Source organism: Neovison vison, chromosome 4 (assembly GCF_020171115.1).
Source record: "Neovison vison isolate M4711 chromosome 4, ASM_NN_V1, whole genome shotgun sequence".
Classification (NCBI taxonomy): Eukaryota; Metazoa; Chordata; class Mammalia; order Carnivora; family Mustelidae; genus Neogale; species Neogale vison.
The window spans coordinates 20,507,775-20,520,860 of NC_058094.1; the positions used below are offsets into that span (position 1 = coordinate 20,507,775).

The window sequence follows — 13,086 nt, forward strand, 5'->3', positions numbered from 1 at the left end:
GGTGGGACAGGTCAGGGAGAAGACACTATTCCCTTTGTATCCCCAGCACTTGGCACAGCCACTCAGATGCAACAGGTACTTCCTCAATGAAGGTTCTCTAAAGGAAAGGAATAACAACCTTAAAGTGAAGATTGATAAATGTGAACTTACTACAATGAAATAAATTAGTCATTGATTAAAATTTATTCTCACAAGTGGCTGATTAATGAATGGACCTGAGCTGGCCAAGAGAGGTGTGAAGGCTCTTAACCTAGGAGGGCTGCCAGCCTGACTCTGCTCTGCCCGCCACCACACGCTTTTGTTTCCTCCTTGCCCGTGTCTCCCAATACATTACTGGGACACTTGCTCATGTCTCCCAGTGTCACCGCCATGGTCTCATCTCCCAAACTCAGACCCCAGATCGGTTTTGGTTATTCCTCCTTGCACACTCCCACCCTGATTCTTACTTTTTCTCACATCCATCCTTTCTTTTTCCTCTCATCCCTGCTGCCATTATTCTACCTCCCCCTGTCCTCATGCTCTAACCCTCTTCCTTGCAGGTGGCCCCTAAATGGTCTTCATGGATTTTTATTCACTGGTGACTCCAAGTGCCTAGAATAGTGTCTGTGAAGTGAATAATTATTGAAATACTGGTTTCCTTAGATCTGAGCTTCACTTTTTCAAGTTGTCTTGCATTCTGGTTCTTTATAAAATCACATTTTCATGACAAAACATTTCAGCAGTTCTTCTGGGTTTATAGGCCAAGTCCAAACTGGTTAGTCTAGCATTTGGATTTTCAGAGACTGACATCACTGCAACTTTCTGGTGTTATTTTCTGACATTGACTTGCATAACCTTCTATGCCTGTTCAACTTGTTTATTCATTTTTCATTAAAAGGTCTTTCAATCCATGCCCCCATTGAAAGGCTTTTCTCTCTGTTTGAATTTCAACTCTCCCGAGGAAAAAAGCAGAAGTCGTAAAAGAGAAGAAAGACATAGATGACCACAGAGAAATTAAAAGTTTCTATATGGGTAAAAGAAGTCACATAACTATATCGAATTTATAAACAAATATATGACAGACAGGGAAAAAAATCAAGCATTAAGACATAGAAGATGATTAATATTCTTAACATGTGAAAAGCTTTTGCAAAAAGACAATAAGGGAAATAAAAAGATGATCTAAAAATATAAATAATAAATGATAGATGAATATTATCCATATTCACTATTAGTCAGAAAAGTACATGTGGAAATGTAGCCATTAGATTTAGTAATAATCTAAAAAGACTAATAGCATTCAAAGATGCCATAGATGCAGAGAGCACTCAGTCATTGCTTCTGGCAACATGAACTACTAAAGCATTTCTGGAAGCTAGTCTGTCAATAGGGATTAAAGAACCCACACCTTCCATTTTACCATAGGGAACCTATTTTATGAGAATATCTGTAAGAAGTAATGTATGTACCTGTGTGTATATTCATATGTATGAGAATGTTTGTAGTGGCAAAAACAAAAACCATAAACAATCTAGAAGTGTATCATCATGAAACTGATGGAAATCCCAGAAGAAATATCATGCGGTTGCCAAATCTAATGAGTTTGAGAAAGACCTCTGAGGAAGGTGTGATCTCCATGTTTTAGTATATAAAGAATGTCTCTTGGAGAGTCATACACATATGATCCTATTTAGAAGAAAGCATAAATAAACAGAAAAAAATACAGAGAAATGTGTGAATACCAAGCTATTCATGAGGGTTACATGGGAGAAATGGGTCGGGAAAGGGAAGAATCACAGTGAAAAGTGAGATTGTTAGTGTTTTCTTTATACTTCTTTATTCTGTACGTATTTACACATGTTATATGGATTTTTTAATTAAATTATTTATTTAAATTCAATTTAGTTAACATATACTGTATTATTAGTTTCAGGGGTAGAATGTAGTGATTCATCAGTTGCGTACAACACCCAGTGCTCATTCCATCAGGTGCCCTCCTTAATGCCCATCACCCAGTGACCCCATCCCCCCACCCCTTTCCCCTCCGGCAACCTTCAGCTTGTTTCCTGGAGTTCAGCATATCTTATGGTTTGCCTCCCTCTCTATTTTCGTCTTAGTTTATTTTTCCTTCCCTTCCCCTATATTCCATCTGTTTTGTTTCTTAAATTGTACATATGAATAAAATCATAAGGCATTTGTCTTTCTCTGAATGACTTATTTCACTTAGCGTTAACACACATGCTATGTGTTTCAACAAGCATGAAATACTCTCGCAGTTTGAAAAATAAATAATAATGTAAGGAAACTGTGGATATTCTCTCCTTTTGTAAATTTAACCCATTAGTCTTGTCTCAAATTCTAAATTCCCTAAATTTATTGATAGAATTGTTTCCTTGGTAATTCACCATCTGGTTCCTTGTTACTACTCTCTAATTGTTGCCTTAGAGTATTATTTTAAAATGCACTGTTATTTAACTTTTTGTACTAATGTCAATTACTTAATTAGAATGCAAGTTGCTTGTTTTGGGGGCAGATGTTTTATACCTTGTTCTCAAAGCTTCTCAAAAATTCATAATTTGCTCACTTATTCATTCCTTGAACAAATATTTATTGAGTCTCTATTAGCTACTAAGTCCTGTGTTGAGTCCTAGGCATACAGCACTGGCTCTGACTAGACATGATCTAAGCCTAAAAGCTTGGTATTATAAATGTTATAAGTATTATGAATGGGAAATTGTCATGTGTGTCGTTGGCATCTAACAAGGTGAGATTTTGAAAAGATCAATGATTTTTTTCTTCTCCCTGATAAGGAGATTTGCCTTTTATTCATCTATATGCTCCCTCCTCAGATGATAAGAAAATGTATCAAATAAAGAAATAGAACAGAAATCTTTTTTCTGTATTGATATGTTAAATAATGTAAGGAAATATAATACGTAAGGGCATATATGGTGATTAATTTATCTAACAACAATATCAACGACAATATTAATAACAGCTATGTTTACTGGATGCTTCCTATGATCAACCCAGGCTGTTGGTGTGCATGACCATGATGTCAACCAGTCCCTTTGTTGTGCGCCATCAATCTCAGAGACCCATAAACTTTATTCCCCCTTCAGCTAGTTCCTGTATAACCTAGCAAAGAAAAGTGAGGATTTCAAGGATCCTGCCGTGTTTCCTACTTGAATTATAAAGCACCTCCTCTTGTTTTCAGGTTTATTTGGTTTAAGAAAAATTACTCCTTGGAACCAGCAAGTCTTTTGTCGTCTTTGCATGTCTGAGTAACAGGGAGGAAAAAAAGAAAACAACTAACATTGTACTTAATGAAAAATACAATATTAAGTTTTGTTGGGCAGGTTCTCTTCCTCCTGCACGTCTCATTCATTATTAAAATGCATTCACAGCCAAGTCAGCAGAAACAACTGCTAGGAGGAATCCCATCCATCCAGGACGAAGTGCTGTGCTCCTGCAGCACAATGCGGTAGTTAAGAGTGGAAGGTCTGGGGGATGGGACCAAGTCCTGGTCCCACCACTGGCTCACTGGCAGCCCGCTGAAATTCTATAAGCTAAGTGTTCTTGTTGGTACACCAGAATAGGGAAATCTCTCCCTCAGAGTGTTATTGAGAAGAGTAAATGTGATAATGCCTATGAAGTGTCAAACAATGCTTGGAATGCATTGAGCACTCGAGAAATTTATGTTATGGCAGTAGCATCCACTAGGTCACCCAGAAATTCTAGCCGCTAGAAATTGGAGGGCTACAAAGAAGTAGCCAAGGGCAGCCAATGCCTCTTTAGCCCATACCTTGGCTGTGTAGATTTGCAACTCCCTGGCTGATGTGTATTTTTGCTTCCAGAGATTTGTGCCCCTGGCTTTGAAACGTTTACAGCACTCTGTAGATGTAGCATTCAATATTCTGTCTAAAATTCCTTTCAGTACAAAGTGGGACAGAAACTAATGGAAAGAAAACGAATAGCATTATAAGTAATAACGATGCGGTTAGATCCCAACATCCCAATCCATGGACATCCCGCCCATCTGTGAGAACCGCAACGTCCTCCCTGATGCTTCTGCTAAATGAGATAAGTCACAAAACCCATGAGTCAAGACAAATAGTGCAATTTGTTTTTGTAGAGAAGAAACGTCTAAAGAATATTTACGATATCTATGTTCAACTGCTTACTGGACTTTTCCATATGGATGTCCAGAGGCAGCTCACACTGTTTAGAACTCATTATCATCTGCCAGTTTTGCTTCTGAAATCTTTCGTCTCCCCTCTTTCTCCCTATCCCAACAGCCCTAATTCAGCTCTCATTTTTAATTCATGTCCCACCAGGAGCTTCTCACATCCTTTCAGTCCTTCAGCCTATCTATCTATCTTTAGCCAAGAGATTTGTCTACCTGACCAAAAAAAAAAAAAAAAAAAAAGAAAGAAAGAAAGAAACTAAGTTGCTTCATTCTCCTACTCGGACTTCCATTGGCTCTTCTGGTTTAAACAGTCATTTGGCCAGTCAGACTTGATACAGTCTTAAAATTTCTATAGAATAGCTGTGAAAACCAAAGAAAGAAAACCCTAGGTATAATGAAAATTAGGGTAACAAAGTGCAGTAAGTTTCCATTTACATTGAAGACATTAGAGCCAGGATAGGGAAAACATTCTGTGCTCCACCTTATTAAAAGATTGATTCTATTACCTAAAGGGAGGTAGAATAACACTTAATTTCTCCTCCACTGGACACCCTGTTCCAAGAGTATGTCCCCACTGACAAGAAAATTAAGTCAATAACTTTGTTGCATTAGTGATATATTTCGACATGACAGAGGACTCCCACACCCACCCATATTTTTAATTACAAAAAGTTACACAGGAAGGAAGACAGTAGAACAGGCAGTAAAATGATGCATTTTGGGAGACTCATTTCTCAATGGTAAAGCCTTATAGGCAGGTGCAGGAATACCCTGGCATCAGTGAATGCTAAGCATTTTAATTTTGCATACCCTCATCTGTGCAGAGCTACAATGTTAGAAAAACAGGAAGAGGGAGCCAGAGAAAATTCCATATTAGCATGGCTGAGCCACCTTAAAATAATACCAACCTGATATAACCTCCCTTCGGGTTCCGCTAAGGTCATATCCGTTGCCTTTGTACACTCCCTGTGAGCATTATTTCAGTGTATTTGGTTTGTGTCTATGGGCCAGTAGTGACTTTGCCCAAGACCACCAGTGGCAAGCTCTAGCTTTGCTCTTCACAAGCTAAGATAAATCCATTCTAAAGACCTTCCTTTGTAATATATCCAAGTCCCTCTGTCTCTTTGGGGACTTACACTTTGGTCTGCAGCATATTGTTACCCTTGTGGCATCACTCCATCTCCCAAGCTCCTGTTAGACATAAAGGCCTCTTTGGTCACTCAGCATGTGGCCTGAAGTGGGGCAGTACTTTGGTTCTGAATGTCAAAACCCTTTTCTAGATTTTTGTGCATCTCAAACGAGGCAGAACAAGATCATGTAAACTATTTTTTACTGCACTCCATACTGTAATGTCTTGCACATACACTCATCCCTGACTAATGTCAGATAAATGACCTTCAAAAGGGTCATGGGCAAGAAGAAGTATGCTTTAGTTCCTTGACTTATATGTTTGTTTGCTTGTTTGTTTGTCTGTTTATCCCCCTTCTTAAATAGGGATAATGATTCCTGTAGTATGTCAGTGGAACTAAAGAAAAATAATTGATAAGCCCTTCATAAATTCCAAAGACTCATACTCATATAATTTGCTTAACAGATACAAGTATTCTCAAGTGGCTACAAGAGATTTGAAATAATGGTCCTAGAGTTTTCAAGTCAAGAACAATCACAATAAATAATTTGAAAACAATTAAATTCTTTAGATGCTACTTCAGTTGAATCTCTGAATATCGGATTTTCACAGCAGATATTTATAATTTATAAAGGAGCAGAGAATGCTCTAGAATATAATTTAAAGATTTTTATAAAATTATAGACTATTACAGATCAAATATGTAGTGCAAAAACCAGACAGACTGCTTATGGATTGGAATATCTAGAAAAGAGGCAAAAAAGGCCAAAAAACATCATTTCTAACAGAAATAGAATTTCAGAAACACAAACAAAGAGTGAGAGACTTAAGTTATATCAGGCCTACACATACAGTCGATGACCCAAGGCCAAAAAAACTGCCTGCATGGGGCACAGGAAAATATTCCCTAAGGAAGACAGAAAGACTAGAAGGCAGGAAAACCATTCTCATTTTCTCTTGAGTTTTGTTAATCCATGGTTTTCGAATATTTCAAGGGTCCTTGGCAATATGTCAGGGACAACACTAAGTGCTTTGTGTGGCTCAACTCATTTCTCCTCACCAAGACCCTAACGAGGTAGTCACATTTATCATTCTACCTTTTCTTACTGAAACAAAACAAAACAAAATAATAATAATAATAATAAAATAAAACAAAACAAAAAACACTGAGGTTTGGTTTTGTGGGTTTTAACTCATTTAGTCCTATTACATCCCTACGGTATTTACACCATTGTCATTCCTATGCCATTGATCAAGAACACCAGACTCACTTGGAGAAGAAGGAAACACGAGTGAAAAGAAAGGGTGATCTCAAGTTTGTGGACTACGGACAATGAGAGTTGACTTTGCAGTGGGACCACAGTAGGCAGGAAATTGCAGCAAGCAGTAGAAGGTGGTGACATTTCCCTGGTAGATTTCTATTTGGGGAACCAACTTTACAGTCTGTGAGCCTTTCATGAGGGATGTGGGCAGAGAGGGAGCTTATGGTAATGGAAAATGGAAGCTAATGGGAAAATATAGCTAAGCTATATGCTACACGTTTTAATTTTCAAATTAAGCATTTGAGATGGATAACAACATTATCCCTATTTCAAAAATGAAGACACTGAGGCTTAAGGTCTCATAGACAGGTAAGTGGCAGAGCTCAAATTTAAAGTCCATGATCTTTGCCAACATGCAAGTACCTTTTGGGAAACTACTACTATGGCCCTAGCAGTGATGGTTGGCTAGCCAAGTTATTGTGCAAGGCAGTGGAGGGAAAGTATGGTCTGGGTAAAGGATACATGATTATTAAAATAAAACAGGCTAAATTTTTTAACATTATCATATCATATATCCTGACTCATCTTTGCCCATACCTTGGTTGACTAGACTTTTATTTTCCCTTTTCTGGTCTAACCTTGAGATGCTTTCTTGGAATCTACCCAAAGGGAAAAGGAGAGGAAAAAATGGTTCAGAACATCCTGGCCAAGCCACTTAAAATCTCAACCTGACTTTATGCATAAAATACATAATAAAACTCTTAGTGAAAGAATATAGTGAATTAATATAGTTAATATAAAGGTCTTAGGAAAATACCTACTTGCTTAACCTCTCTGATAAAGCCGCCAGAAAGAAATTAACAACTTAATTTATATCAAGGTGACCGAGCTAAAATAATTCCATACAATGTGTATGCATTGACCCCACAGAACTCCTTTTCTAATGTTAATTTAAAAAACTAAAGGAAGGATCATTTCATGCTTAATGAGAAAGATGGAACGCGAGGATGTTGATATAACATGGCAGAATGGACCGATGACTGGCCCAGTGATTGAAATAGGTGTTCCAGTTCTAGTCCTGCTGCCAGTTGATTACCGTGTGATCCAGAACAAGTGATTTTACCTCTCTGGGCTTCAGCTTTAACAAATGCAAAAATAACTGGGATTAAACCAAGTTATCTCTGACAGTTACATTACAGGAGTGAGACTCCCAATTTGGCTGTGAATGTGATCTACACATTCCTGGGCATATCTGGCCATCTGTTTGGGGTAGTTATGAAAAGGCTTGTTTGCATTGGAGGCTGAGAAGATTCCCAGAAATAACTCAGGTTGTGCCAATTGCGAGGACCCAGAGAGTGAGCAGGTATCCAGACGGGCCTACTGTGTGAATGGCATTTGAGCTAAAACCTAAATGAGGAGAAGGAACAATCCTTGGAACAAAGGAAAATTTAGGCCAGACAGAAAGAGCATCAAGTCCAAAGATTCTGGGTTAGGAATGAGAGACAAAGCAAGGATGCCTGATTCAGACTATGAGTAGAAAAGTAGTTTGATGTGGGAGAAGTAGGGAGAAGCCAGATGGATTGCAAAGGAACTTTTAGGCCACACACAAAAGTCATTGTGAAAAAATAATAATAATAAAAAAAATAAAGCTCCTAAACAAAAAGGCTAATGGAAGCCAACATAAGCAATAAGGCAACATATCTTTAATTTCCAAACAAACTAATGAAATAGTGGAGTTGATTATCAGAGAGGGGGCATCTCATTACCTTCAGCATATTTTAGTATCCAGTACAATGTTGAGCTATGAGGCGGCCTGAACGTTGTGTTCTTAATTGTCGTATCCATTTCCTGTCACATAAAGGTCAGTGGACTATATTTTCAAACCTCATTCTCCTAGAAACCAGTGGATGTCATGGAATGGCACTGGACCCAGAGCCGGAAGGCCGGGGCTAAATTTCAAGTTGCATATCTGTTCTATAAGTATGTGAGAGACCTTGAGAGTTCCACTTGGCCTTGTTGAGATTATTTCCTTATCTTTGAAGTTTAAAGTAATTGCTACCACATAGGGCAACTGTGAACATTAAACAAGGTAATGTACTTGAAAATGCTTTGGAAATTGTGAATCATCACTCAAATATTTCTTATTGCTCTTACATTTCTTTTCTTGCTAAAATTTACATTTCTTGCTAAAATTTCTTGCCACTGCTGTTTTCAAGGGATACCACTAGAGGTCAGAATTTTACACGAATTGTTTCAAGAGTCGATGCAGGTGGGAAAAGAACATTTTTGTACTAAACAGCAATAAAATAATAAATTTAAAGCATAGAGAGAAAAATAAAGACGGCTTTCAACAAAGAAGTTTTGATAATTGGAACATTGCTTACTCCCATAATTGTTACTCAGCAGACTTAGATAAATAGAGAGAAGAAGGAAAGATAAATAGAATTTGATTATCTATTTATGATGTCTACACGGCTTAAAGTTTACATTTGTTAGCTTATATTATTCTTAAAACAGTTCTCTAATGAAGCTCACTTTTCAAATAAAGAAACTAAAGCACAAGTAGATGTAATAGCATACTGAAGATCAAACAGATTTAATTCAATATCTTTCTTCCACCAAGTCATGCCTGGGAAATAATGCAGTAAGAAAATGGTGAGTCTATCTTGGGCAACATATTATAGGACAGGTTAACATTACTTGTTTTCCACCGGCAACTCTAAATAGTTTCTTTAGTTCCCAGCCTCCCAAATGAATTCAGGGGAAACTCCTTTTATTGTTTCTCAGAGCTTCTAGAAGTTTCTGAGCACAGTGCCGGGAACTATGGTATTGACATGATTAGCCACAGAGAAAAATATAGACCATCCTGCTCTTAGGAAAAATACATTGAACAGAAGTAATGATTCCATTCTTTAAAATGTTTTCTCGGCCATCAAGCTTTTTTTTTTTCTTTTCTTTTTTGCCTTTTCTTTATCATTAGCATTTTATTTTTGTAGAAATAAATATACAAATCTCCCTTGTTCAGGGGTAGGGAGCAGCTATTATCACGTTCATGAACAAACGAGGTAGGGTAGATGGCAGTTTCTACCTTGAGTAGAGATGAATACAAAGTCTTGTTTTTCACTTGTAGGCATGGCATCCCGCGCCAGGCCTGGGGTGCAAAGGGGAGGTAATGAGCATGCGCATGGCGCTCCATACGCACGAATAGCGGCAGTTTGCCAGGAAAAAAGGGCGTTATCAGAGCCCTGTGTCCAAGAGTTTGCCATCTAATACTCAGTTTGAAATGTGACAAGTTCTAGGAGAAGAGCTTTAATTTTAGCACCTAACATGAGGCCTGAGATGTAGAAGGTATTCTGTACATTCCTTTCCAGAATTGTGGAATCTCTTTAAGAAGGGAACTCAGGGGGCGCTTGGGTGGCTCAGTCATTAAGCATCTGCCTTCAGCTCAGGTCATGATCCCAGGGTTTTGGGATCAAGGCCAGCATCAGGCGCTCTGCTCAGCGGGAAGCCTGCTTCTCCCTCTCCCACTCCCCCTGCTTGTGTTCCCTCTCTCTCGCTGTATCTCTCTGTCAAATAAATAAATAAATAATTTTATAAAATAAAAAGAAGAAGGGAACTCAGAATTCATTTTGATGCAAAGTCCTCTGACTCTGGGGGAAGAAGAAATCATACCAGATTCCCAGAAGACTTCGTTCTGGAACCCCCAGAGTTCTAGAGGACACAGGCTCAGGAAAAGAGTGAAAGATTTACATCATTTGAAATCTTAGTAAGGTTTCTAGCGGGAAGAGGGAAGTTTTGCATTAAGAAATGAGGATAGGAAGACTTATGATGAACAGGCTGCTGGTATCCAATAAAAATTAATTGCCCTCTCCTCCCTCCTAAATTTTTTCTTTCGCTACTACTCATGACAATAATATATGTTATTTTTTAAATATATGTTATTTAATGCATCTCTTATGTTTAAAATAATGCTCAGTACTTAGCAGGTATTCAATATATGTTGGCTGAATTGGAATAAATAGATTTGTTGTATTGGAATGCAGGATATTTGGGATGTCATTTTGACAATACTTTGTCCATTCTTCTAGCTTCAAAGTTGTAGTTTCTCTGCAAGAAAAATTGTTTTGACGGTGCAGTTCTCAAATGGACTCTCCCATTTGCAGGGACAAGAAAAACTTTAATTTTCAGCATTTTCCCTGCTATCCCAGGAATAACAAAGTTTCAGGTATATTATTGGAAAGTCCAGTAATAGTTTTAAGTAAATACTTTTATTTCTTATCAAAACTCTTTTCTGAACATTTGCCCTCACATTATTCATTTATTCACCCAAGAAATTATTTGGAAGCCCCAGGGTCTCATTGTTCATCCCTGGCATTTATTTTATGGTATCAAAGGTTAAAGCTTGGATTGCAATCTTTGGAGGAAATTAATTCACTGATTAAGAAAAATGCACTTTAAGCAATACACATTTAAATAACTGACAAGCATAGGGCGATGTATTTCTACTTTTTTCTGAAAGACCCATTTTTTCTACTTAAAATTTTAAGCAGCTGCAATTCTTCTATCCTATAGCCTGGAGAAACATAGCATGAATTACTAATAAGGGAGCACCGAATGTGCACTGCAGTGACCACTTTCAGAACAAAAGGGTCAGAACTGAAACCAGGAAAACAGCATCTTTTATCAACCAGTTGCTTGAAGCACATTTAGACCTTGGCTCTACTTGAAAAAATTCTGCAATAGTCTATCATCCTTCAGCTGAAGGCACTTGGCCTCAAAGACTCCACTTTCAATAAAGGAATTTCATTTATACACTATCTGCAATCCTCAACAAAAATTTTCTTTCTTGTAGGAAGCCCACTAATTGATGAAATATATGAAAGATTTAATTTTCTCTGTACAGAGGATTTTGCCTGGTAATTTTACCAAAATCAGTGCTTAGAAAGGCATTGGAATGAAAACAGCTGAAGAATAGAGAGCGTCTTAAGAAAAGCATTCCTGAGACACTAAGGTCTTGGCTTGTGTACCTTCCCCCTGGAACAGCATGGAAGAGAGAGTTTTCCCCTGCCCTGGGTGAGGTTCGCCCCCTGCCAACATTCTCCTACCTAACATCCAGGAAGGTTTTTACCTAAATAATAGGCCATTGTTTTTCCAAAATAGGAGGAAAGATGGAGAACACTAGGGAGAAGAGAAAGTCATTCAGAGTTACAGTAGGATTGAGGGAGGAGGGAAGAGAGTTCACTTATTATATATGAACATTTTGCTTTGCTTTTCTCACCTTTGGGTCCTGGTGCAATTGTGTGTGTGGCACAAACTTCAGTGGTAGGACGACTATCCATGTCCAGACCCAGACTCTGAATTTGCAAAAGAAAGAGCACCAGAAGGATGGACTGGTTTCTTCGAAGGAGGGCTCCAAAACCGTTCATTGCTGTGGTTCTTCAAAAAAGGATTACCCAGAAGTGCCAAAGAAGTAGCTTTATTTTAAATAAAACTTCTGCTTTAGGGAAGAAAGTAAAGTATCTGGAGTACACATTCCAGAAAGGGCTGCAAAGACAAGAAGGAAGCATATCTTAAGTTGTTTATTTTCTCAGTATTCCAAATGGACCATACATTGTCCAGACTGTTTATTTTCAAGTGACAACAGTTTACTGAAAATTATCTCTGAGCTAAACACTCAAGGAGAAACAACCCAGAGAATGGAGGGGATAGAGATGACTTCTGTTCAGTATAGGAGCTGACAATTTCATATCCCACATTGCATTTTTATGTTGGGTTCCAGAAAGATGGATCCAGAGATTGCTTAAATTACCTGCCTGTTATGGGTACACTATGCAGGGCTTTGAGCTTTTTTGTAAGGAAATAATCATTAACTGTTTGTGGCAGCTGAATGCTAGCACTCCCATTATTGCTCTGTGTTAACTTATTTCCTTCTCTCTTTACAAAGGATTGTCTTGGGATTAAGCCCCAAAGGGAAGAACACCAGCTTTACTGCAAAGCAATTTGGCAGTAAGTATCAAGAATATTAAAAGTGTTTATAACCTTGGTCTAGTAATTGTCTTTCTGGTACACTATTTTAAGAAAATATTCTGAAATGTGGACAAAGTTTTGTTTGAGAAAATATGGCAAAAAGAGGAAGGGGCATTAATTGTCTAACAACACATTATGGTTGGCAAATCATAGTAAATACAGACATATGAGAGAGTATGACATGGAAATTTTATTAATTTTATTAAGATTTGTAGCAAGGTTTTGACAAAATGGAGCAGAGAAGCTTATTTGTAGCAAGGTTTTGACAAAATGGAGCAGAGAAGCTTATGCTATTATTATGTTTCTTAAAAAGTAGGATAGATATAGATAATAGAGATATAGATACAGACATATATACAGTGATAGAAATACAGATTATTCTTCCTTTATCTTCTATTTACCTATCTGTCTATCACCTATCATCTCTCTCTCCATCCATCCATCTATTCATCCAACCATCCACCTATCTATTCTATCAACCCATGGTCTGTATGAATAGC

The 13,086-nt window shown here is 37.8% G+C and overlaps 1 protein-coding gene across 1 annotated transcript in view; it reads right to left on the reverse strand.

Annotated features, from left to right (window-relative positions):
• COLEC10 (collectin subfamily member 10) overlaps positions 1–11,985 on the reverse strand; it is a 35,663-nt gene extending 23,678 nt beyond the window's left edge. The window contains exon 1 of the mRNA XM_044247085.1: positions 11,838–11,985. Coding sequence (XP_044103020.1) covers positions 11,838–11,985 — 148 coding nt within the window. The remainder of the gene's footprint in view (positions 1–11,837) is intronic.
• Between the last annotated feature and the right edge of the window lie 1,101 nt (positions 11,986–13,086).